This window comes from Apodemus sylvaticus, chromosome 14 (genome assembly GCF_947179515.1).
Source record: "Apodemus sylvaticus chromosome 14, mApoSyl1.1, whole genome shotgun sequence".
NCBI classification, from domain to species: Eukaryota; Metazoa; Chordata; class Mammalia; order Rodentia; family Muridae; genus Apodemus; species Apodemus sylvaticus.
The window spans coordinates 72,520,356-72,548,351 of NC_067485.1; the positions used below are offsets into that span (position 1 = coordinate 72,520,356).

The 27,996-nt window shown below is 36.3% G+C and overlaps 3 protein-coding genes across 6 annotated transcripts in view; 2 read left to right on the plus strand and 1 right to left on the minus strand.

Annotated features, from left to right (window-relative positions):
* Nucleotides 1-27,996, minus strand: part of LOC127665122 (ankyrin repeat domain-containing protein 26-like) — a 922,395-nt gene that overhangs the window by 582,609 nt on the left and 311,790 nt on the right. The gene's annotated exons all lie outside the window — the stretch shown is intronic.
* Nucleotides 1-27,996, plus strand: part of LOC127665125 (ankyrin repeat domain-containing protein 26-like) — an 870,635-nt gene that overhangs the window by 344,221 nt on the left and 498,418 nt on the right. The window lies entirely within an intron of this gene.
* On the plus strand, nt 1,210-27,964 carry LOC127665134 (ankyrin repeat domain-containing protein 26-like). The gene is made up of 7 exons (XM_052157572.1): nt 1,210-1,284; nt 6,741-6,819; nt 13,606-13,732; nt 14,955-15,245; nt 16,054-16,256; nt 26,174-26,388; nt 27,870-27,964. Exons 2-6 carry the CDS (start codon nt 6,770-6,772, stop codon nt 26,343-26,345), a joined length of 843 nt encoding a protein of 280 aa, XP_052013532.1. The 5' UTR covers nt 1,210-1,284; nt 6,741-6,769; the 3' UTR covers nt 26,346-26,388; nt 27,870-27,964.

The following is a 27,996-nucleotide window of genomic DNA, read 5'->3' on the forward strand; positions in this document are numbered from 1 at the left end:
CTAAACAGTTTTCTGAATTCTATATATGCATTGTATATTTCTTATAATCAGTTTGGTCCTTCTTTTTTTGTTTGTATAATTATTAGGTAAACCACAACAAATGCACCCAGCATATTGTTTTTTCTCCATTCCTAAAGCATGCCAATGCTTTTTGCTAACTATGGTCCTGTATATTATTCCTTGTTCACTCTAGCCTATGGGAAGACATGCCCTTTTCTTGGCATTGTGTGAACACTGGTGGTCTCCTCTAATTGTGTGAGATGTTGTGTCCCTCAGCCCCAGGATATTTCCTGGAATTCCCATGTTGTTATGTGCTCTATAGTATGTTTCAGACGGCCTAGTAACATGCCCAGAGCATCCCCTCTTCTTTGTGTCTATTTTCCAGACTTCTGGCCTGTGATTTCTGGCTGCTTTCTTCACCAAATAGCTTATCTGCACAGCTCCAGGAGTCTAGGAGAGTCAGAATAGCTTTGTCCTCATCATATTCTAACCTAGTCTGTACTATCCCATAGCACAGAGATAGAAAATTGGGATAATATCATCAAACTGTTTTAGTGCTTATTAGCTAACAATTTATGTCATGTCTGAAGCATATAATCTTCAGTTTCTAAAACATGTTTTTTTCTGATTTGTGTTGTTTGAGGTAGGAATCAAAATCAGTACTTTTTACTTGACCTTGTTTACATTTAGAGGGCAGTAGCATCTCCATTTCTAGTCTGCTGTAGAATACTGGCAATGTGCCTCTTCACACTCTGACCAACTACTTCTTGTTCTTACTTCATGCCTACTCATCCCTTCCATTACGGCATATTCCTGCATGCTTATTCAACATTAAAACTTTGTTTGACTTCAGTATCATCTGAGTCTGTAATATCTGGTTTTATGTCGTTTTTTGTCTTCTCTACTAGTTCTTAAACTAAACACCTTAACTGTCTTCTTTTCATATCTTCAGAATGTACCATGTCTTCCACTGTGTGGGTCCTCAGGATACATTTCTACAGTGCATCATGTTTAGGTAAAACTCTAGTCTGTTTTATTTATCAAAAATGCTGCTGTACTGTAATTGTGCTTTTTCTCCAATACAGATATAAATTCTGAGATCCTAGTGAAAATCTGGGGTGCAGTTTATACATATAAAAGATCAATAGACTTTAAAAAACATAACTGTGAACTAATTGAAGAAGATTGTGAACGTATAAGTAATGAAATTATTGCACTGTGAGAGGAGTGGTCTCAACTAGAGATTGAAAATGCTGAACTGCAAGATGAGCTATGCAGTTTGAGGTAGGATGTCCCAATTTTAGAGAAATATTTTAAGTGTTTTTATTAGAGCATAAATAGAACATTTGTAGTTTGTCACTAACTTTGTAAGTGTTCTGAAAGGGAAGAACTTTTCATATTTGGGTTTTATTATTATTACTTTTGATAGATATCTTTATGTAGTCTAGGGAAACCCCAAATTTGTGATCTTAGGGCCTCAGTTGTTTGATTTTGGGGTGACTGGGTGGGTGCTTCAATTGTTAAGTGGGAGAATTGTTAGCCTTGTAGAATGTGAAAATAATTAAATTACAAATATCATTATTACTATTTTCCATAATTATGTACATATGCGTATATGAGATATATGTATGTGTCCCATGCAATCACACTCTTGATATCTACAGAGAAACCTCATTTTCATGAGGCATCAATTAAAGTTTTAAAAAATATTTTACAATTATGCTACAAAGAATACACTTTCTTAAAAGCTTCTCTAAATATTGAATTATTTTTATTTGAATACAAATTTGAATATATTCTTTAATATTGATTCCTTTAGCTAAAGGATGTAAATCATATTAAAGGACTTGGCTGATATAATTGTTCCAAACAAAATTTATATTAATTTCAAATTTCACCAATGGAATATGAAACAATAGTTTTCTTAATTAAGACAAATTCTTTTAATATTATACTGCTTTATAGTGAACCAAGAATTTTAAATAAAGTAGTAAAGTATCACCCTTTCATAGAGATAAACTTAGATCTTATTTCATTCTCATATGCACAAGGCAAATATATGATTTCTAAATAGATTATTCAACATTAATTCACAGAAAAAATTCAAATTTGTATGTTGAGAGACATTTGATACTTTGTAATTGATTACTAAATTTATCAAGTAAATTGTATGATTTATATAATTGATAGAGTAAATTGAAAGAAAATAAAATAGAAATAAAAATTGTAAGAATGCATTTGAGATGATCTGTATGATGTTGGATTCTAATAATGAACAAAATGCTTGAAGATATTTTAACATTCTTTATTCCTTTGTGAAACATCCTTGTGGCTAATTATATTTTATGAAGATTATAGTTTAGTTGTATAAAATTTATAAACTTTAGTGAACGGAATAACTTGAAACCTAATATTTTTATTAATTTTTTTGGTAATTTTAGATAAGATATTGTAATTATTCATTCTCTACCCCACTGGTTCTTCTCAACCTGTGTGTTGTTACTAAGTTAGGGGTTAAATGACCCTTTCACAGGTGTCACATAAGACCCTTAGGAAATATTTACATTACAAAACATATAATACATTGAAAGATATACATTACAATACACAAAATAGCAAAATTACAATCATGAAGTAGAAATAAAAGTAATTTTCTACTCGGGGTCACTACAATAGCAGTAACCATATTAAAGGGTCACAGTATTAGGAAGTTTAGAATTTAGGACCTGCCCAGCCAGAGGCCCATGCTCCTTCCAATTTGCACCTGTTCCCAGAGCTGAGGCTGTGCTCTGGATTCCCACCCATTCAGGCCCCACCCAGATGCAGCTTGACCCCAAGGAGTTCTGACACATCCAGGATCAGAGAATCCCAGGATCACTGTAGCAGTTATTTATAAAAAGTACTGCACAACCAGGCCTTTGTACCAGTCCTTCCATTTATCCGGTATAGAGTGACCCTCAAACTTGAATAGTTAACCAAATATATTTATGTATAAGAAAGTTCCAATTTCATAATGCCAATTTACAATGATAAAGTTCTGTCCCAATATTTCTAACCTCTCAGCACAGGAGAAACCCATCTGACACCATCTGGATCTGTGCATCCTCTCCTGCACTCCCTCGTGCAGCTCCCATGCTCCTTCTCTTTCTAACCCTCCTTTTCTTAGCTCCTCCTCCTCTCTCCCCTGTCATCTCTGGCCTCTCACAGCCTCAATGTGAATGGATAGGAAATATCTTGCATCAAATCACAGGTTTCAAGAAGGCACAGGCTCTGGTCAGAGACAGTGAGGCCAGTTAACACCAGAGATAACCAGATGGCAAGAGGCAAGCACAAGAACATAAGTAACAGAAACCAATACTACTTTGCAACATCAGAACCCAGTTCTTCCACCACATCAAGCCATGGATACCCCAACACACCTGAAAAGCAATATTCAGATCTAAATTCTCATCTCATGAAAATGATAGAAGTCTTGAGAAGGCCATAAATTACTCCCTTAAAGAAATATAAGAGAACACAGGTAAACAAGTAGAAGTCCTTAAAGAGGAAACACATTAATCCCTGAAACAAATACAGGAAAACACAAGCAGATAAAGAAAGTGAACAAAACTGCCTCATACTTTGAGGAACTGCAGTTGTAGGTATTTCCTACCATTTTCCACCATAGATGTGAAAATACTACTGCATGAGAACTGATGTTAATTGACTAGAGAATATTGATTCCACTTTGCTATTTTCATATCAGTGCTTGTGATGCCTCCCATAGTCTTATCTGCTACGTTCTGCTTAAGCTGAGAGATCCTGAGTGTAATGTTACATGATCATTCCAGCCAAGCAGTACTAAGAACATAACCTATGCATTATTACAAATGTACAAAATGGCTTGTTCAATGTAATTTGTGAACATACATGATGTAGTGTGATGTGTTCAGGGCCTCAAGCTCCTCATATTCTGCCACTTTCAGTAGTATGGTAAAGGACTCAGTGAAACTTATGTAAACTTACTGTCACACCACCTAGAGGATGATCAGTTGCAATCATATTAATGCACACCACAGTTATTTTATGTAGCTCACATTGTGATGAGTATTCTTTGAAGACTTTTATTCAAAGTTGTTCATTTGAGTTGGAAACTTCATGTTCATTTTCACATGAAAAATTCAACAACACAAATATGACCTTATATGAGCCACAGTACTTAATGTGTGTTTAAACCATAGTAAAATGCATATCATATATAAACAAAAGTCACAACAAAATGGAATTTCCTGCTTATCAGACTTGGCAAATTTATTCAGGGACTGTGCAGTAGTCCTTGACTATGTGTCTTTTAAATATCACTGAATTACCTGGATGAAGTGACATGAAGCATTATGGACAATAGCATTCCTACTACAGTTGATGTGACATTAGAGGTGTAGTTTACATAGCCACGGCAACATGCAAATGAAGTGCTGGCTGTGTTCTAATTCAACATCAGCACAATATGCAGGGTAGACATTTTGATTTATAATGAAACAAAAGTTATTTTTCCTGGTTCTTTACAAAAGGTCATTGGGGTTCACAGTGCATGAGACATTCACTTCATCATGTTGGGCAAGTCAATGGAATGGTAAAGCTTTAAAACACTAAAACATGGTGACTATATGAAATTTAAACTATAGCACTCTTCTTTTGACACCCCCCCCCAGAAGCTTGTGGCTATCTGACAATGCAAAATTTGCTTAGTCCAAGTTCAAAGGCCAAATAGATAATCTTAATAGTTTTTACATTATTCATAATGCCATTTTTCTCTGACACTAAAGTCCAATTCCATTCATTAATTATGAAAATTACATAGGTTTTTATGTCAATTACCTAACATATACCAAAAGATAATAATAAGAAAATATTAATGAATATTATACCAAGTACAGCCTGAAACCCAGCAGGACAAACATAAAAAAATACCCACAGTCTGTGGTACATGGTGGTGCCACATACACTCCACCAGGATTGGGCAGCCCTGCCTCTGCAGTGCCATATAGTACATGTGGTCTGATTTTGGGCCAGTTCCATTCATTTACTGGTACTTCCATCACTTAAAATCTTCTATTTCTGACATCTGCAACATCCTATTACTTCTTTGCATCTTGACAATTTAGGTGTTACCTTCACTCCTTTACACATAAACCACTCAGACATTCTGTATATGGACTTTAACAGATTCACATTGTCTTGTCTAACTGGCTTTTCTATGCAATACTGCTTTATCGCACCATTGCCAAGTTATGCTTGCATTTTGACATACACTGCAAGACTATCACCAGAATAGTTACTACTTAGTGATTTTGCAGCTTAAGTAACACCCAGGCCTGTGGACACAGGGCAGCCAAACTTCCAGACTCAAATCCCCATCTGGCTTTTAGTAGGAGAGTATAACTGAGGCTGTATTCAAGGTTGAGAGTCACTGCTATCCTAAAGAATGCATTCCCTCTTTGTTTTCATTTTATGCATGTACTTTTGAAGTTTGGGCCTGTCTCAAAGGCAACCCTGTTAATGCAAAGTACTCTAAGCTGTGTTCAGGGTTGATGAGCCTTTTACTTTTCTAGCCATCTTGTCGAAAGTTTGTCTATTTCCACCAGGATGATGTCACATTTCTAAATAACCTGTATACTTTTCAACTCACTTGGTTGCCCTAAGCAAAGTTAAAACCATGAGCATTAACAATGTGATAGCACAAAGTATAATGACTTCTGGAATATTTCCTCCACTAAATAAACTTACTGACTACTTTTAAATTCCATATCACTGAGATTTTCAGGGATGGATACAGATTATAGGACAGAATCTAATGTGTATGGCCTTGGGCCAACTCTGTAGAAGAGTTCTTTATTCCACCTGCAAGCTCATTATCTGCATTCATGTAAGTGAGTTTTCTGGTCTCATGAAGTCATGCAAGAGTGATTCATTAGTCCAGTCTTATTTTGAGCCAAATGTAAACCACAGTTCCCACGTTTTCCAAATGCCCACTATTCAAGTCTCCAAAGTCTAAGAAACACATTGGCAGTATCATTACAGAAGTGATTAAATGACTCCATTTCCTTTTTAATCACTTCCCTCACTACGGAGGTGATCGCTCAGAAGTCAGCTTGATAGAGAAAAATATATCGGCTCAGCATTTCAGAGAATCTCTAGTCTATCATGTCAGGAAAGACCTGAGGGCAGTGTTTTGTTTTTGCAACAGGAACACAGGGCACAGTCTACCTAGTGCTTCTTTTAGTTGCATGAGGTACTTTATGAACACGCAAACTGCGTCATGACCTTGGGACATGAGGGTCACTCACAGAGGTCTATAATGTAAGCACTGTGCTGAATAGCTCTAGTGTTTTCAAGGAAAGAATGAAGAAAGAGAAATTGCATCATTCATAGTAATTACACACTTTTGAAATCAGGAAACATTCTGGTCTTAGTTACTTAAAATTCATAGTTTGTTGGTGGGTGGTACTCACTCAATGCGTGTATGCTTTGTATGTGTGAAAGTTTGATATTCACTAAGACAAAAAAAGAAAATGCATATTTCTTCAAATTACATCTAAAGTTTATAGAGACAAAGGGGCACAGAGAGAGTGATAGTTTCCAAATCACTATCTTTCAAATTTTTCAGAATTTGTGTAATCATTTGCATGTTTCTTCAGAAACTAATTTGGTATTTTTCAATGTGGCCAGTTATGCACAATCATTTTAAAACATATTTTTAGGGCCACCCTTGAAAATTTAGAATTAATTGATGCAGCAAGCCTCCAAGCAGAGGAGAATGAAGAGCTTTCAAGAACCCCGGTAAGTATAGACTTATGAAGTCCATTGTGTTTTAATTCTCTAATACTTGAAAGAAATTTTCCTGTATTCAGAAGCAGCATATAACCACATTTTAGGAGAGTCAGATATTATCCCTGTTCAAATATTTGATAGCTTCACTTTGTTACTATTTGTTAGTAATTATAGGAGTCAGGTTAATTGTCTGCCCATGAGGTAGCGCAGTAGTAGGTTCTCCACTAAGGATAGGATATATTTAGTCACAGGTTCTTGGCTCAGACAACAGTTCAAGGTATGGGTTTAACATATAAAAGGGGCCTTACATCCAATTAGAAAACAGTAGATTAAGAGTCTTTTTTACCACCAGCGATGGCTGGCAATGGTAGTCATAGTTGCAGGCAGCAGGGTTCATATCTACATATGTGTTGATTTCTTTTCTCCTCTAGCAGCTTCTAACACTATGAAAGCTAGCTAATGGGAATAATGTTTCCAGGTTATATTGTAGATTCCCACATGTTATAGCTCAAGGAGTGAGGTCTCCAGGAATAATTTCTTTCCATCAGGTTTTAGAGCGTAACCAAGAGCATTAGGAAGTACCTGAATATTTGGGGTTTCGTATGACCTCGCTTGTCAAAAACTGTAGAAGAAGAAAACCATTCCTGGGATAGCATTTATTACCACTGCGGTATTGAATAGGGCCAGCATCACCCCATTGTAGAAATGCTTTTTTCACTCATTTTATACATGTGTATATGAATATTCTTTAGAAAGCTTCTATAGTATCAGGTCTCCATATGACATTTTGAAAGATCTTTAGTATTTGTTATTCTTTTATTTTTATATTATTTTATTTATTTGCATTTCAAATGTTATTCCTCTTCCTGGGAGCCCCTCCACAAACACCCCACCTTTTTCCCCTACCGTTTTAACCTCTAATTGTGCTCCCATACCAACTCATCCATTCCTACATCATCCCTTTAGCATCTTGATTCTCTAGGGCATCAAGCATTCACAAGAACAAGCACATCCCCTCCCCCTGAGGCCAGACAAGGCAATCCTGTAGCAGGGACCATGGACCAACCCTTGTATGCTCTTTGGTTGGTTGCTTAGTTGTTGGGAGCTCTGAGGTATCCAGTTATTGGATACTGTTATTTATCCTATGGGGTTGCAATACCCTTTACCTCCTTCAGTCCTTTCCCTCACTCTTTCCATAGGGTTCCCCATGCCCAGGCCAATGGTTTGGTGTAAGTATTTGTATCTGTCTCAGTCAGGTGTTGGTAGAGCTTCTCAGAGTACACCCATGCCAGGCTTCTTCCACATCTTGGTTTCAGCAACAGAGTTAGGGATTTGACATCTGTATATGGTATAAATCCCAAGTTGAGGTGGTCTCTGCATGGCCTTTACTTCAGTCTCTGCTCCAGTGTTGTCCCTGCATTTCCATTAGACAGGAACAATCCTGGGACCATATTTTGAGATGGGTAGATTGCCAAATCCCTCAACTCGGGACATGTCTATCTACTGGAGGTGGTCTCTTCAGGTTCCATTTCCACGCTGTTGGTCATTTTGACTAAAGACCTCCCCGTTAGGACCGGGGACCCTCTCACACCCTTGGTGTTTTTATTTTCTATGAGAAATGAAAGAGAAAGGAGGCAAGCCTAAAGAGACTTGAGGTGGGAAGTCCGGGCTAGTAGTGTGGATTGGCTTGAACTCATATTTGCAGTCACTCAGTGCCAGTTGTGGACAGGATACCTGAGTGATGCATATTCTGCCAGAGAAAGGCATGGCTTCTGCCTTCACCAGCAGGTGCTATTAGGGGTGAGTTAGATGAGAACATGTCTTGATGAAATGAATAATGTACCAAGAAGAGAGTTGGCAAAGCCATTTTTGTGTGTGTGTGTATGTCTTAGGCTTTCTATTGCTGGGAACAGATTCCATGATATAAAGGACAAAATTGATTTGTGACTAGCTTATAGGTTCAGAGGTCCAGTACAATACCAAGACAGGAAGCATTTTAGTTTTTAGGCAGGCATAGTGCTGGAGAATGAACTAAGAGTTCTCCATCATGATCCAACCTCTGTCAATAGATTGGCATTCTCAGGAAGGTAGGAGAAAGCACTCTTCAGAAATGGGTGGAGCTTCAAAGCCCACTGCCACAGTGGGGTACTTCCTGCAACAACGCCACACCTACTCTCAGCAGGCCTTATCTCTTAAGAGTGTCTCTTCCCAAGAACCATGCATATCCCAACCATCACACTGTGAGTAAAGAACATCCTCCCCAAAGGTCCTCCAATGTCAGGAATAGAGTGAGTTACTGAGGGGAAACAAGGGCTTGACCAGACCAGCAGAGCAAGTTTGCCATTCAAGAGGGTCATAGGATTCTTAGCCCCAAGTAGCATAGGGATGGGAATATGAATATTCTTTCTGCTGAGGGAGGGAGGCTATTCATGTATGTCCACAGATGATGAGGTGAAAAAGACAGATGGAAAGGTAAGAACACAGCAAACCGAGGAGAAGAGTTCTGCCTGTGACTCCTCTTAAGTGAGTGTCATAAGTCCTGGGAAGGTGAGTGTTGGAAGTTTGAAATATCTCCTTTTGATAATTGTTGGTGGCATTGAGTTCTTCAATGTGCATGGTAATGGTCTTGGAGACTTGGTAGGGTTGGAATACCAAAGGAAAGAGGAGTAATTATGACCATTAATTATAGTAGTTGTTACTATTGAAGGGTGTACTGAGGAAGTATGAGAGTTAGGGAAAGGAAGACAGAGTTCAGACTGGTACTGGCCATATCTTGGGTCATGGAAGAGTTCTATTAGAGACTCATAAGATCCTCCCAGGGACTGACTTCTACAGGTTAAAGTTAGGAATGGAATATTTACCTAGGGAAGAAATATAGAATTCTGGAACCACAGGATAGATTTCAGAGTACATGTGTGGTCTCTATTTATGATAGTATGATGTAATGTTACTGTGGCAAGCATGGAAGATGACATTTCTAATAGCAGAAAAATGGTGAGTCCTGAGGGAGAGAGGGTTAGAGTGGGAAGATTGGGGACTTCAACCTTGGAGGTGCTGTCAGAATCATAGACTGAAGGTGTATAATAGACAGTAGAGAAACAAGGAGACCGTTACTGAGGAAGAGTCAGAAGAAGAGTCCCAGAAAGAGGGCTACATTAGTGAGCTAGGAAAAAAAAACCTTCCCATGTTTAACAAATAATATTTATAAATTTATATATCAGAAAAATGTCACAATGAAAATGTCACATAGCTGAGGTCTTCTATAAAGTGTTATCTGGGAGCCAATGAGATGACTAAGTGTGTAAGAGCACTTGCTGCTGTTGCAGAAACCTGGGTTAAGGTCCCAGCATCCATGTGTCAATGCCTAGTTTTTGGAACTCTAGCTCTTTTGGAAACTGGTAACATTTCCTCCTCAGATCTGGCAATAGGTAGGCCTAAGCCTACAAAAAATACAATCTTGCCAAACACCTAAATCCATAAGACAATTTTAAAAATTATTATTTTGAAATCTATGCTCACATGTATCAATTTCAGAAAATATGTTCTGAATTATCTAAGAATATTATGCTTGGTAAATAATATTTCTAAGAAAGAAAAGTGGATCTCTACAGTTAAAATTGTATTCATATATTTTTTTTCAATGTCTGAAAAGGCTCAGGAAGAACAGTTTAAGTTGTACCTGTCACTGACACAGAGTTTGCATGAAATGAGAAGGAGAAATAGGGAACTAGAAGAAGAAATAGACAGGTATGACATTTATTTATCAAAGCATTCACCCACAACTAAAGAGTGATTTTACCAAAACCTAAATATAAATTCCTATCTTGTCTACAAGTTTATAATAAAACAAATAGTTCTATTTTTAAACTCATATAAGAAACCTACAACACAATTTCAAATTTTGGAAGAACAGTATTAATTGCTAACATCTGTGATGATTTTGACCATAATAAGTGACAATGAAAGCATTCTCTGATATCAACTGTAATCTTCCTAATATATTTTCAATTTCTACTTTGAAATATGCTTTTATTTTTTTCCTCCTACATTTCAGATATTAATACCCATATCTTGTTTGTGTGCTTGTTATAAAAGATCAAAATTTACATGGATAAAATTGGGTTTTCTTCTACTTTTAAATATTTAACCATGATATGTTATTCATGTGGACCCATAAAAAGATATACTAATATTCCATGATCATAATCCATATACACATGAAATATAAACATTTTCAAACCTGAGTTTCCTTTAAGAAATTTACATGTATGTGTACATAAACTAACATACAGATTGATGTCTTATATTTTATATAGGAATTGTTCTATAGTATCAAACAGAGCTCAGAATCCAAAAATATTTAATTTTCATTTAAGGCCACTGACATGTCTTTTTATTTTAAGGCATCTATAAATTATATGTAATCATTAATTGTGCTGGTTGATTTTGTCAACTTGACACAATCCAGACATATCTGAGAAGCAAGAACCACAATTGAGAAAATGCCTCTATGAAGAATTGCTTATAAGAAACATGTGCAGATATTTTCTTAATGACCATGGAATGTGGGGTAACAAGATCATTGTGTATAGGTTCCATCCCTGGCAGATGATTCTGGGGTGTAGGAGAAATCAGGTCAGGCAAAATATGAGCGGCAATCCATTAAGCAGCCTTCCTCTCTGGCCTCTGTGCTGCCTAGTTTTGTGAACCAAGTTATATTCATCTAAGAGAAGGGAGCCTCAATTGATAACTAATATATTGCTGAATAACTATAATACTCTATTACTTTTTGGAACATTGTCAAATGCCTGTGCATGCATAGCACAGGTGCATTCTAAGTACTTTTTGACATCCTGAATACAGAATCTTCAGGCTTAGAATGCCTCTCTCTCTCTCTCTCTCTCTCTCTCTCTCTCTCTCTCTCTCTCTCTCTCTCTCTCTCTCTCTCTCCCTCCCTCCTTCGATTCCTTCCCCTCCCCCTCTCTCTCCTCTTTCCCTTGCTTCATCTCCCTCCCTTGTTGCCATGCTCCAGCCCTTTCTGTTTCTATTTTAATGAGTACACAGAATGATAGATAACATGAAAACTTTCAGACTTGTAATGCATGAAAGATGTCATTATTCTATCACCTGAAATAAAATAATACAAAATTTCTCGTAACTTTTGAGTCTCCCAACATGGCTGGCCTCTTTTGTTTTTATTTTTTATTTTAATTTTGATTTCTCTAAAGTGTGACTAGTGTTTTCCTGTGATTTAACATTCTGCATATGATATTGCATCTTCTGCATTTTGTGAAAACCACATTAGGAGGTTCTCTAGATTTCTTCTTAAAAGGTTGCATTAGTTACACATCTGGTGCTATGATAAATTCAATGACCAAAGAAAACTTAAGGAATAAACGGGCTGTGTTTACAGAGGGACAGATTCCACAGTAGTTGGGAAAGCAGCAAGCCTCTGCCTCCTGACGTTTCCATAACCTGCCCAAGCATCATCAGTAACTGGAGCCCAAGTGTTCAAACACTTCTCCTACAAAGGGCCATAGAATCTTTTCAAGTCTTTCCCCATATTTCTATATTTGATCCCCTATGTCTTAACGCACTGATTGTCCTCTTTTCTTTTCCCAATTATCCTTCAAAGGCTTTATTTGTCTTCATTCTAAATTTTAATTTTGATTGGAATTCAACCAAGGTACTTACACACACCACACATACTTGGTACTACTATGTGGAATGAATCGTTGTTTATTTGCATGTGTTTGTGTGTCTTGAACATATGTATTCATTTGTGTGTATACATGATTTAAGCCTCTTCCCCATCCAGAGGTAATTAAGAAAATGTTCCCACAGGCATGTCTCTAGAATGGTATAATCAATAATTTTGTCAGTAAAGTTTCTTTCTTTTCAAATTAAACTTGTGTCTGTCAAGTTGATAATAATAAACAACACCAACAAAACAAAACAAAACAAAGTTAACCAACAGAATAATAGTATCTAATTTCAGTTACCAGCATCTACCTTCAAGTAGCATCTAACTCCCTGTAACAACAACTTCTGAAGTATCAGTACTTGTACCTATGAGGATACTTGCATTCCTGTGTACATATACACAGTGAGATAAAGTCCACACATGCACACAAACACACACACACACATTCACACACACACACACACACACACACACATATACAAACAATCCTGGAAATTAAAAACAAAATTATAAGTAAATCATTTATTTTGATATATGAAAATATATGTTGACATATGATATTTATAACAATTCAGTTCCTGATTTCAATATTAATACTTTATTTACCATTTTTATTTCAACCATTTTATTTTATTTTTTCGAACTTTTTATTTTCAATTTTCTTTGTTTACATTCAAAATGATTTTCCTTTCCAGGTTCCCCCCTCTCCATAACTTCCCTAAGCCTTCTTCCCTCTGCCCATTCTCCTATCACCCCCTCCTACTTCTCTGTCCTGGTATTTATTTTAAAATTCAAAAATTAAAATTATTTCAATCTCATACTTTTAAAATAGTCACAGAATCACACTTTTGATTATTATTAATTTTGCTTTAGTATTATAAACCATATTACTATTTATAATGTATTAAATGATTATAATTTAAAATCTTCAGTTACTAACCAGGCTTATTCTTATATCTGCAATGCAAATACTTGTAAAATACAGTCTGGAAGATCCAATGTTTAAAGCCAGATTTCATAAAAAACAACACAAATATACAAACATACAATGGTGATAATAGTTTACTTAATTGTTTTGCATATTTGTCTAGGTATATGGATCTGTGCACAATGATGGAGGAGGACTCAGATGCACATCAAAATGGAGAGTTTTCATGTTATAATGCTTCAAGTACAAGTCACTGCGAAGAGGATACGGTACTGAAACTAAGAGAGAAGGTGAATTTAAATTAATTTTTCAAATAAAAATTGCATCTAATTTAGTACAATGTAAATATAAAGAGTTTGCAAATTTTTGAAAACTTGAGCTCATATTCAAAAGAACTTTCCTTTTAGATTGAAAATGTGTCATATTTGTGTCTTGAAATTTCTATGCTGTTCTAAACCCATTTGGCATGTATGCCCCTGCCTAAATTTGAGTCACAGGAACCACGTCCCAGACTCTATATGTTCAGGAAAAACAATTTCATGTTAGTTTCCTCTATTGAACACAGTGTGGTTCAGGCTGGATTTTATTGATCATAATTCAAGAAAAAAATTTAAACTCATATGAAGATGTTATTGTGTATACCTTTAAACTTCAGAGATTTGAAGTACTTTATCAAAGATAAGTAATTGTTTAAATAATAGTTGGAATCATTAACTTTCAAAAGTAGTTTGTATGTTTGAAAAAAATTCAGTCTAGAAGGAAATGAGATGGAGTTCTCCATAGAAGGAAGCAAGGAGAAGTAAACATTAGAAACTTTGAAAAAGAGAAAATGCATCCAATTTTTAAAATTAAAATAAAAGCTTGTATTTTCTTCATTTCTTGGAAGGGATATATATATTTTTTCTTCATTTCTTGAAAGGGGCATATACTTTAGCTTTATTTTTCTCATTTTCTATTTTTTTTGTTCATTTCACATGAGACTTCTAGTTAAATTCCTTTTATTATCTGTGAAGAAGAAATGTCTGTAGTTACTGACATGATGATTTGACAGTCGTTCCAATATTAAATTAGTTAAAAGACATATGAGAACCTCACTTATGTACCTAATAATGTTTAGAGAGTTTTCCTGATCTGAAAACAGCTTATGGCTTCTTCTCTCTCTCTCTCTCTCTCTCTCTCTCTCTCTCTCTCTCTCTCTCTCTCTCCCCCCCTCTCTCTCCCTCTCTCTCCATATGTGTGTGTGTGTTATATTTGTTGTATATATGAGTTTGTGTTGTTTGTTTGATTTGGTTGGATTTTTTAAATTTAAGTTTATCAATAATTCATTAATGTGTGAAGTGGAAAACCAGGTGTAAAGCCTGGGTTCATGCTGAAATTGTTGAAATTCATGGTGAATCCATGCCAAAATTCATGTTGAATTCAATTGGAATCATGCTGAAATTGCTATTAGTGTTATGTTAACCTTTTTTCTGCCTACTGCATTACTAGACAATATTAATTGTTTTCACTCAGCTTGAAAGTATGGAAACAAAACTACAACAAGAATTAATCTGCTGCCAATGCAAGGAAGATGAAAATAATCTTTTGGAGCAGAAAATAGCAGAAAGGAAAGCAGCCCGGGAGAACCGTGAAGCGGAAGAGGGTAGAATAAAGCAGCTTGAAGAGAAAATACTCAGCCTCAAAGCCGATATGGACAAGAACATGGTAGAGCGAAGTGAGGTAGAAAATCATAAGAAAGCCATTGAAGAGCAAGCTAGGAGTCAACTCATGGAAAAAATAAACCAAGAGAACCAAGTCTTACGGGTAACTATAGTCATTTGTCCTGTGCTGTAATTCACTCCACCTCAAAATTCATATTCAATTATATTTTTTGTATGATTGTGTGTGTTTCTTCTGTGTTTCACAGCAGTTTCTTTTGTTGATTTCTGGAAAAAGAAGCCATACCCTTCTATTGATAATCCTGTTAGTTTTGACATTAATGCTAAAAGAATTCATCTTTCAGAATTCCAGTTTTCAATAGGAAATGTTGTGATTTATGAGATAGATTGAAACATGGTGGGAAAGAAAATCATTGTGATGTGGATATGATAATGTACTTCGGTTGTTTATAAGTTCCATGGCTTACTCTGAAATTATATTATTAATTTTTGAATTGTTATATGAATACCTCAGGGATGAGACTGTAGTCCTATGGTTGTATATCTCTTTGTCATCCACAAGTCCCTGGGTTCTGACTACAGCACCACAGAAAGAAATTATTAAAACAATTCTGCTTAAATCCACTGGAAGTTGTTGATAAAGAATTTGAACTCCAACTCCTTTCTCTTTCATTTAACACATTCTCTGCCTTGTGGAGCCAAATGCAGAGAAAATTACACAATAATTTGTTGGATGATTAGGTTTTAAATAAGTGTTTCCTTTATTTGGAATATATACATTGATATTTGTAATTTAAACAGAATCTTTCTGTGAGTTGAAGTTATTTATTTAATTTCATCTTGGTAATTTCATCATGAATACAAGATTTTGATAACACCAACCACTCCTCCTAATACATTTGAAATCTCCTTGGTTGTCCTCCTTTAAAATGTTTCTTTTTAATATTCTTAAGGAACTAGCTGCCTCTGAGCAACAGAAAGATCAGGAAAGACAGGATTACATCATGTCACTGGAGCATAGATATAAGGAAATTGAACTTGAGATTGTGGAAACAAAATCTCGTGCAATTTCTGTGAAAGCACAACGGAGAACATTTGAAGAAAAATATAGAGCAGAATTGCAACTTGGAGAACGATTGAAATATGAACTTGAAAAGTAAGTCAGACTTTGGAAGCCTAGTAAGCCAGTGCACTGAATTTAAACTCTAGTGAAATGACTCATGTGGCCATTAGAGCCTGAAAGAACATTACCTTCCCGAAATAATATCCATACGTGTACTTCCCTTTAAAACACTTGTGTAGGACAGATAGCATTCCTCCACAGCTGTTGTAGGTTGGATGCAACTTTCGTCCTGCCATTATTATTATTATTTTATTTAATATATTCTTCATTTACATTTCAAATGAACCGTTTCCTGGTTCCCCCCCCCGAAAACCCCCAACCCATACTTCCCCCCTCTGCCTCCAAGAATATGACCTTACACCCAACCCACTCCCACCACCACACCCCATCCATTTCCCCTTACTGGGGCATCTATTGAGCCTTCACAGGACAAAGGACCGCTTTCCCCACAGATGCCCAATAAGGTATTCCTCTGCCACTCCTTTGGCTGGAGCCATGTGTACCCTTTGGTTGATGGCTTAGTCCCTGGGAGCCCTGAGGCATCTCTTTGGCTGACATCATCAGTCTTCCTATAGGGCTGCAAACCCCTTCAGCTCCTCCAGTCTGCTCTCCAACTCCTCCATTGGGGACCACGTGCTGAGTCCAATGATTGCCGTTAGCACCTTCCTCTGTATTTGTAAGGCTCTGGCAGGGCCTCTCCAGAAACAACCATAACACTCTCCTTTCAGTATGCTCTTCTTTTCATCCATAATAGTTTTGGGGTTTGATGACTGTTTATAGGATGAATCCTGAGGTAGGACAGTCTCTGGGTGGCCTTTCCTTCATTCTCTGCTCCACACTTTGTCTCCATAATTGCTCCTGTGAGTATTTTGTTCCCTTTTTCAGAGGAACCAAAGCACCCCCACTTTTGGTCTTCCTTCTTGAGCTTCCTGTGGTCTGTGAATTGTAACTTGTTTATTTTGAGATTTTGGGCTAATATCCTCTTATCAATGAGTGCATACCATGTGTCTTCTTTTGTGATTGGGTTATCTCACTCAGGATGACACTTTCTAGTTCCATCCATTTCCCTAAGTATTTCATGAATTTATTGTTTTTAATTGCTGAATAGTACTTCATTGTGTCTATATGCCACAATGTCTGTATCCATTCTTCTGTTGAAGGACATCTGGGTTCTTTCCAGCTTCTGCCTATTATAAATAAGGCTGCTATGAACATAGTGGAACATGTATCTTTATTATATGTTGGAAGAGGATGTATCTTTATTATATGTTGGATAGCAAGGTCCTCATGTAGTACTATGTCTAATTTTCTGAGGAACCACCAAACTGATTTCCAGAGTGGTTTTACCAGCTTGCAATCCCACTAGCAATGAAGAAGTGTTCCTCTTTCTCCACATCCTCTCCAGCATCTGCTGGCCCCAGGAGTTTTCAACTTAGCCATTCTGACTGGAGTGAGGTGGACTCTCAGGGTTCTTTTGATTTGCATTTCCCTGATGACAGAGTATGATGAACATTTCATTAGAGCCATTCGAGTTTTCTCAGTTGAGATTTCTCTACTTAGCTCTGTACCCATTTTAGTAGAGTTATTTGACTCCCTAGAGTCTAACTTCTTGAGTTCTTTGTATATATTGGATATTAACCCTGTCCAAGATGTAGGAATGGTAAAGATCTTTTCCCAATCTGTTGGTTGCCATTTTGTCCTATTGACAGTGTCCTTTGCCTTACATAAGGTTTGTGGTTTTATGAGATCCCATTTATTGATTCTTGTTCTTAGAGCATAAGCCATTGGCGGTCTATTCAGGAAAATTTCCCCTGTGCCCATGTGTTTAAGGTTCTTCCCCACTTTCTCCTCTATAAGCTTCAGTGTATCTTGTTTTTATTTATTTATTTATTTATTTATTTATTTATTTATTTATTTTTTATTCGATATATTTTTTATTTACATTTCAAATGTTTTCTGCTTTTCTGGACCTCCACTCCCCGAAAATCCCATAAGTCCCCTTCCTTCCCCCTGTTCTCCCACCCACCCCTTCCCACTTCCTGGTTCTGGTTTTTCCCTATACTGCTTCACTGAGTCTTTCCAGAACAAGGGGCCACTCCTCCATTCTTCTTGTACTTCATTTGATGTGTGTATTATCTTTTGGGTATTCCCATTTTCTAGGTTAATATCCACTTATTAGTGAGTGCATACCATGATTGATCTTTTGAGACTGGGTTACCTCACTTAGTATGATGTTCTTCAGCTCCATCCATTTGCCTAAGAATTTCATGAATTCATTGTTTCTAATGGCTGAATAGTACTCCATTGTGTATATATACAACATTTTTTGCATCCATTCTTCTGTTGAGGGATACCTGGGTTCTTTCCAGCTTCTGGCTATTATAAATAGGGCTGCTATTAACATAGTGGAGCATGTATCCTTATTTCATGCTGGAGAATCCTCTGGGTATATGCCCAGTGTGAAGATCCTTGATCCACTTGGACTTGAGCTTTGTACAAGGAGGTAAGAATGGATCAATTTGCATTTTTCTTTATGCTGACCTCCAGTTGATACAGCACCATTTGTTAAAAATGCTGTCTCTTTTCCACTGGATGTTTTTAGCTCCTTTGTCGAATATCCAGTGACTGTAGGTGTGTGGGTTCATATCTGCGACACTTTCTTCCCTTTCCATAATAAAAGTTTACTTGAGGTGTGGACATTCAGCTAAGTACATATGCATGTTAGTTATTTCGAATTGCTAATTCATATAGCTGTAATTTTGGAACTCTCCTCATCAAATGTTCACTTAAGTAGAAGTGTTTAAAGGAAGGTTATAATAGAAACTCAAAGAATGTAGCACACACCACAGAGTCTATTATTCTGGCTATTGGAATGTTATGTCTCTGTAATAGGAAATTTGTATGTTACCTGGAGAGACTCTGGTACATTAATGCTTTTCTAATTTACAAAAGGAACTATCCTTGCTGTTGACCTTAAGGTCTACTGCAGGTGTGAACAGAAATATAGATTATGAAGTTACTAAACATAATTGCTCATTCAGTATGGGAGGGAGGGCTGCATGAATGGCAAAAAGGGCAGGCCCCACAACTACTAACTCGACGAAGATCTTATAGTTTACCGGCCTCAGGGGTAGCCTGACTTACCAAATTCATGAAGGAAATGTTTCACTTTGCCATTTAATTCTATATCTGGAGTATATATGTTTTATAGATTTATGCATATTTAAATGCCTATGAGTATGACACAAAAAATGTATCAACCAACTAAAGATTTCTTAACTTGTTGCACTTTAATACAGGGGCATCAACAATTTTTTTAAGTACAACCCTTCTAGACAGCAGTAGATTTGGTTATAAAATTGTGCCTCTTTGCTTACCTGTTCAACCTCTCTGAAGCTCTTGAATCACCATAATTTAGGGTAGTCCACATGATAAGTAGCTGGTTAGCACAAAACACAATGAATGACATTTTTGTAGTTTTTTTAATATTGATTTGTTCAGGCTTTTTTAATTTAATGTTTACTTATTCAGTTTATATCCTACTCACTGCTGCCCCCCACCTGTCATCCCTTCTCACAATCAATCCCTCCTTTCCCACTCTCCTTGACCTATGAGTGGATGGGGGCACACTGGCTTTCTGCCTCCCTGGCACTTCAAGGCTCTGCAGGGCTATGACCTTCCTTTTCTACTGGGACCAGACAAGGCAGCCCAGCTACATGAATATATCCCAAGTATATAACATAGCTTTTGGGATAGATCCCGCTCCAGTTGTTCAGGACATACAAAATAACCAAGCTGCACATCTGCTACATATGTGCAGGGAGGCGCCCAGGTCCTGTTTGTTTAAGTTATCTGGTTGGTGGTTCAGTCTCTGAGATTCCCAAAGGTCCACCTTAGTTGAATTGTTGGTATTACTATCCCCCTATGAGCTACAACCATTCCTTTTATTCTTTCTGAAGAGGCCCCAAATCCTTCCACTATTTGGCTGAAGGTGTGGGCATCTGTGTGTGTGAGTTGGCTGTTGGAGCCTTATAATGCACAGCCATGCTAGATTCTAGCCTGCAAGTATAACAGAGTATCATTAATAATGTCAGGGTTTAGTGCTTGTCAATGGGATGCATTTCAAGTTGGGATAGTTATTGGTTAGCTGTTCTCTCAAACTCTGATTCATCCACAGTCCTTCTATTTCTTGGAAAAAGAACAAGATTTCTCTCAAAAATTTTGTGAGTTGGTTGTGTCCCTATTGCCAGACTGAAGATCCTGCCTGGCCACAGGAGGCTGCCTAATAAGGCTCCATATCCTAAATGTTGTGAGTCACTGCTAAGGACACCCCCATTGATTTAGAGCTCCCCCCCTACCCCATTTCTTTGTCTCTCCTGGAGATCCATCCTACCTTCCCGCTACCCAGTAATTTTCATTTTCCATAATTCTTATGGCAATCCTGACATCCCCCATCCCCCTCCACACTCCTCAACACACCAACCCCCTCTCTCCTTCAATTATTCTCTCCCACAATGTTCCCTCTCTCCATCTACCTTCCACCACTACTCCATTCTTCCTTCTAAGTGAGTCTCAAGCATCCTTGTTTGTGCCATCTTTCTGCCTAACCTTCTTGGATTTGTGGAATGCAGCATGAGTGTCCTTTATTTTATGGCAAATCTTCAATTATATGCGTATACATACTGTTCGTGTCCTTTTGGGAATCTTGATATTCTCAAGATTCATCTCTACCTGAAAAATTCAAAATGTCTTTAGTTTTCATGGCAGAATAGTATTTCAATTTTAGATATATCACATATTTTTTGTCCATTCTTAAGTTAAGGAACACCTAGGTTGTATCTAGTTTCTAGATATTACAAATTAAATTGTTATGAACATAGCTATGGAAATGTCTTTGTGGAATGGTGGAACATGTTTGGGTATATGCCTAGAAGTAGTAAATTTGGGTCTTGAGGTATTCCTAGTATTCGGAGAAACCACCAAATTGTTTTCCAGAGTCGTTGTACCAAGTCTTTGAGTAGATACCATGTAGCCATACTTTTGTTTCTATACCAATACCAGGCAGTTTTATCCCTATTGCTCTGCAGTACAGTTTGAGGTCACAGATATTGATTTCTTCTGAAGTTATTTTATTTTTCAAGATTGTGTTTACTAGCCTGAATTTATTATTTTCCATATGGAGTTGAGATTTGCTCTTTCAAGTTCCATAAAAATGGGATTTTTGATGAGAATTGCATTGAACCTGAAGACTGCTTGGTAAAATATCCATTTTTACAAAATTAAAGCTACCTATCCATGAGCATGGGAAGATTCTTTTATCTCCTGATACCTTCTTAAATTTCTTTCTACAGGCACTTTAATTTCTTGCCATACTGATCTTTAAGTTGCTTCATTAGAGAGTTACACCAAGATATTTTATATTTTTGTGGTTATCACAAAGGGTGTTTTTCTTAATTTTTTTCTTGGCCCATTTATTCATTTTGTAAAGGAAGACTACTAATTGCTTTCAGTTTATTTTGTATCCATCTAATTTTCTGAAGTTGTTTATCAACAGGTGATGTTCTCTGGTAGAATTTGGGGGGTCAGTTATATATAGAATCATATTATCCAGTAATAAGAATACTTTGACTTTTTCTTTTCTAATTTTAATCACCTTGATCTCCTTTGATTGTTTTATTGCTATGACCTGAACTTCAAGCTCTGTAATGAATTGGTAAGGAAAGAGTGAGCAGCTTTTTCATGTTCCGGATTTTCATCGAATTGCTTTAAGTTTCTCTCCCTGTATCCTGATGTTGGCTACTGGGTTGTTGTATATTTCTTTGAGAATGTTTAGGTATGTGTCATGTATCTCTGATATTCCTAATACTTTTAAAATGAAGGAGTGTTGTATTTTGTCAAAGACTTTTTCAGCATCTGATGAGATTATCATGCCATTTTTCCCAGTTTCTTTATATTGTGGTTTAACTCGATGGATTTTCATTTAGTGAACCCTTCCTGAATCTTTGGGATAAAGCCTATTTGATCATAATGGGTGATGTTTGTGATGTGTTCCTCAGTTAAATTTAGAAGTAATATATAGAGTATTTTTTCACCAATATTCATAATAGAAACAGGTTTGAAGTCCTTTTGCTTTGTTGAGTCTTTGTGTGGTTTAGGTATCAGGCTGACTGTGGCCTCATAGAATAAGGTTGACAGTGTTCCTTTTGCTTCTCTTTTGTGGACTGTTTGAGGAGTATTGGGGTTAGCTATGCCTTGAAAATCAGCTGTAATTATGCATAAAAATCATCATTTCATCCCATTTCTTTGTTTGTTTTGGGAGACTCTTGAAGAATGCTTCTATTTCCTTAATTTTCATAGGATTATTTAGATAGTTAACGTGATCTTTATTTAAGCCCTAAGTGGTATTTGTCTGGGCAATCAGCCACTTAGTTTAGATTTTAATTTTGTGTAGTACAGGTGTTTAAGTAGGAGCTTATGATTGTTTGAATTTCCTCAGTTTCTGTTATGTATTTATTTTTTACCACTGATTTTTTTTTAATTTTGGTACTGTCTCTCTGCCTTTAAATACTTCAGATAAGGATCTGTTATTTTGCTGATATTCTCAACAAACCAGATATAGTTTTTGTTGAATCATTGTATTATTCTCTTTGTTTCAAATTCATTTATTTCAACATTGAGTTTGACTATTTCCTGCCATCTACGTCACTTTGGTGTGTTTGCTTCCTTTTCTTCTCCATCTTTCAAGTGTGCTATTAAGATATTAGTATGTGATGTCTACATTTTTTAATGAAGGCATTTAGTATTATGGGCTTTCCTCTTAGCACTACCCTCATTTTGCCCTATATGATTGGATATGTTGTGCCTCTATTTTTACTGAATTCTGGAAAGTCTTTAATTTTCTTTCTTTTTCTTCCCTGACAAAGTGATTGTTGGGTAGAGAGTTCTTCTCTTTCCATGAATATTTGGTCTTTCTCATCTTTCTATTGTTGACGTCCAGCCTTAATCCATGGGGAGCTCATAAGTTTCAAGTGTTTAGTTCAATCTTCTTGAATCTGTTGAGGCTTGCTTTCTGCTTGATTATATTATCAATTTTGGAGAAGGTTCTGTGAAGTGCTGGGATTAAAATATATCCTTTTGTGTTTTGGAGAAAGGTTCTGTAGATGGCTGTTAGATTCAGTTGTTTCCTGTATCATCTGTTAATTTCATGATTTCTGTGTCTAATTTCTGTCTTGGTGACCTTTCCATACCTGAGATTGGGGTTTTGAATTCTCCCACTATTAATGTGTGGGGTTTGATGTGATATTTAAGCTTCAGCAGTGTTTGTTTTATACATGTATGTACTCATGTGTTTGGGGCATAGCTGTTCAGAAGTGATATATCTTCTTGGTAGATTTTTTGCTTTCATTAGTGTAAAGTGTCCTTCTCTGTCTCTTCGATTAATTTTGGTTCGGAGTCTATTTTACTTCATATTATAATTGATGCTCCAGTACTCTTTTTAGGTATGTTTGCTTGGAAAACTTTGTTCCAGCCCTTTACTCTGAGATAATGTTTGCCTTTATTGCTGAGATTAGTTTATTGTATGCAACATAGTGATGGATCCTATTTTGCATCACTTTTTAAAGCTTTTTTTAAGCCATTGAGGAAATTCTTCCATTGATATTGAGAGGAATTAATGACCAGTTGTTGGGATTTTCTTTTATTTGCTGGCTTGTAATTATTTATTTTCTCTGTGTGTTCTTGATTGTAGGTATCGTTCTTGCATGAAAATTTTTCTTCTTGTATTTTTTTGTAGGACTGAATTTGTAGATAAATATAGTTTCAATTTGTATTTGCTTGCAAACATCTTTTTTCCTCTGTCTATAGTGATTGAGAGGTTTGCTGAGTAGAAAAGTCTAGGTAGGAGTATTTGTGACATTGCAAGATATGTCACCGTGCCCTTCTACTGCTTTTAGAACTTCTGTTGAGAAGTCTTGTGTGAATATAATAGGTATGCTTCTGTATATTATCTGACCTCTTTACCTTGGGAAATTTAGTATTCTTTTTTTTTCAATAAATTTTCTGTTTTGATTATTCTGTGTTGGTAGGATGTTCATTTCTGGTCCAGTCTATTTGGTGTTCTATAGGTTTGCTTTATAGGTTGTTTCTCCTTCTTTAGATTGAGAAAGTGTTTTGTTATTTTGTTCAGAATATTTTCAGGGCCTTGAAGGTGAGACTCTTCTTCTTCTTCTATTCCAGTTATTCTTAAGTTAGGTCATTTAATGATATCACAGATTTCCAGGATATTTTGTGTCAGGAAATTTTTAGATTTACCATTTTTTGACAGATTTATTTCTTGTATTGTAGCTTCTATGCCTGAGATTCTTTCTTCCATCTCCTGTATTCTTTTAGTTATGCTTGCATCCATTGTTCCTATTCTCTTCCCCAGGTTTTCCAACTCCAGGATTCCATCAGTTTGTGTTTTCTTTATTGCTCCTATTTCGACTTCCTGGTCTTTCATGGTTTTATTTCTTTCTTTCACCTGTTTATTTGTATTACTCTGTATATTTTTAAAGGATTTATTTGTTTCCACTTTAAAGACCTCTACCTGTTGGGCTTATGTCCTGTATTTCTTCACAGGATTTATTCATTTCCTCTTTAAAGTCCTGTATCACTTCTATAAGATTGAATCAAAGGCCATTTTCTTGTGCTTAAGTTGTAATAAGATATCCTGGGCTTAAAAAAAAAAAAAAAAAAAAGATATGCTGGGCTTGCTCTAGAAGTTTATCTGTGCTCCGAAGGTGTCATATTGGCCTGACTTTTTAAATTATGTTCTTTTTAGGACGTGTTTCCATCTGTATGACTTTGGTCCCTTGATGTATCTTTTATAGTAGGTATGGCGGGGGGATCTTAAATACAATGGTCCTCCTATGGCAGGCCTCTGATCGATATCCCTAGATTGTGTGGTAATAGATCTGAAGGTCTCTGTGGTTAAGTAGCTGCAGACCTATTGAAGGTTGAAAGAGAGAATAGGGAGAGAATGGAGGTTCCCCTGGGACATCTGGCTGCTCAGAGCAGCTGGGCTTGCTCCAGAGGACTCAGAAAGCAGGGAAGATGGGTTGGGGACTGGAAGCTTACCTGTGTGTTTCAGGCTCAGCAGAAGAAGGTGGGCAGACAGGGAGAAGGAGAGTGGAGGTCCAGCTGGAATATGAGGCTGCTCAGGCTGTTTAGACATTTTTTGTCTTATTGATTTTTGCCTGTATTTTTTGATTTCTGATTTTGTGAATATGTGTGTGTGTGTGCTTCTTGGTCTCTTTTGCTTCTTGCCAGTCACAAAGAAATACAAAGAAAACGCATGGAGTTGGGTTTGTAGGGAGGGAGTAAAACCTTGGAGAATTTGACAGAGGTGAAAATTATGATCAGATTATAATGCTTTTTAATAAAAAAATAAAATTATGTATCATATATCATTTTTATACACTTAAATTATAAATAGAATAATCGCCAGATGGTGGTGGCACACTCCCTTAATCCCAGCACTCTGGGAGGCAGAGGCAGGTAGATTTCTGAGTTTGAGGCCAGCCTGGTCTACAGAGTGAGTTCCAGGACATCCAGGGCTATGCAGAGAAACCCTGTCTCAAAAAACCAAAAAAAAAAAAGTGATAAATGGAATAATCATGTTAAGTTTTCTAAAATTTTCTGTACATCTATGAACACCAAAATTAATCATTCAATATTATGCCAATATATAATAAAAGTATATGCCTCCTGGGAAAAACAAATCACCTTTGAATTGTCTGAAGTAATTATAGTAATTTAAACTTTCAATTGTTATAGTAGTCATTCCCTGAAATATTTTGACTGGTAAAAGAATGTTTAAACAGAAATCACATTTCTTCTTACAGCAATTGTCAAAATACAATTTTGGGAGTCATTTAGGAAAAGTATGTGACATGAAATGTTTTCCTCTGCAGTATTTACAGCAGTATTGTGGAGTTACAGAACACCAAGTCCAGGCTTGCCTCTGAGAGAAGGATGAACAGGCTGTCGCACATCCACACTCACCACAGATCTGTCTCAGAGGGAACCAGTGACAGCAGTCTTCAGAATATCTTTGGGTTCAACAGCATAGGGGCCACGATTTAAGTCCACATTCAAGAAGGAGAGCTTGGTGGGATAGCTTAATAAGGTTAGTTATGCTTTTGTCTCTCTAAGTGTTTCAGGTTTCTGATAGTATTGTATTTTAAGTTTGATGAACCACTGAATTGGATAGCAGACACAAAATTCTCATTTTTCAGATATGCTCCTTTGTTAACCTGAGTCAGTAACTAGAACAAATTTGGAATATTTTAAATTTCTTTCCATTTGGAACTTGAATGAGATTTCCAACAAAACCTGAATGTTTGTTGACAAGACACAGTGGGTAGAGGTTCTTGCCACCATTTGACCACAATGTTCATTCCCTGGACCCCATGTAGTATGAGGAGTGAACCTCTTTACTGTTGTCCTCTGGCTATAACAGAGGAGGTGTGGCATGCGCATTAAAATAACTTAAGGTATATTCCAATTACATCCGTTTTTTACCTTTTAGGTGACACAGTTTTATCTGGGACTCAAGTATTTAGTGGTTTTATAAACAATTTTTTGGGTCAATATCCACCATTTTCACTTAAAGATTGAAAGTTAAACTCTTAACTGCATGTGCATAGTGGAATTTAAGAATACCTTCCCTCCTCTGACCTAGGCAAATCCATATTTTCTCTCTTTAGAAAGCAAATGGCCCAACAAATGAACAAACATACCAAATATAAACAAAGCAAACTGATAAACCAACAATACATCACCCCAAGACCCTAACATCCAGGAAAAATCACAAGAAACACACAAAACTCATTCATTGTTAAGCGTTTTAACTATTTATATATATAAGAAAGCAAATCAGTAATCTTGCTTAATTATCCTTTCTTTAGTAAAAGGGTTCTGAAATGTAACTCAGAAAATATTTTAAGTGAAAAAGTCTTTCTGGAAAGCAGCAGAAACTTTTCATATTATCCACTAATAATATTAATTTCTCTCCATCCCATTTATTTGAAAAATATCTTATTTGAAATTTCCCTAAAACTATCATGGCTTTTAGCAGCACCCAGTAAGTATGTTCTGTCATAGTTTTATTGCAAAGACACAGTGAATAGAGATAATATTAATGCTGATAAATATAATTGTTGAGATGGTGGAATTACGTACGAAAATAAAACAGTGCAATTACATGAATTGTAAATCTGTTGCAGTTTTATTTTTAGTGTGTATCTCTACTATTAAAATGGTCATTTCAAAAACCTCTTTTTTTGTTTTGTTTTGTTTTGTTTTTTAAGGCAGAATTTCTGTGTGTAGCCTTGGCTGTCCTGGAACTCACTCTGTAGACCAGGCTGGCCTCAAACAAACTCTGAACAAACACGGAACAGCAGGTTATATTTGTGTAGAGAGAAGCCCGTTGCTTCATATTTTTATTGGCTTTATGTATACAATGTAAAACCCACAGGGGGAAATCAAAAGGTGTCTAGGACAGCATTACACTGAAATTACATCTTTAAATGTATTACTTACATTATTGTGTACTTTAAAAAAGAGAACTAGCTGAGTTTTCATCAGAGCTTTTTCATATTTTTGAAGGCAGGGCAATGGTCTAAGCATTTCCAAGGCATAAAGTTGGTCCACTTCAAACAAACCTTGAATGAATGTGAAATTGTTAAATATGTCATAATACAGGCAATTCTCATCAGTCATTACTGCAAAATTC

Excerpts from the sequence above, each read along its gene's own strand:
- LOC127665134 (XM_052157572.1), top strand. The coding sequence starts at position 6,770 with ATGCAGCAAGCCTCCAAGCAGAGGAGAATGAAGAGCTTTCAAGAACCC. Across the intron at positions 15,246-16,053 it reads AAGAGAACCAAGTCTTACGG|GAACTAGCTGCCTCTGAGCA; the intron begins GTAACTATAGTC and ends AATATTCTTAAG. Across the intron at positions 16,257-26,173 it reads TTGAAATATGAACTTGAAAA|TATTTACAGCAGTATTGTGG; the intron begins GTAAGTCAGACT and ends TTTCCTCTGCAG.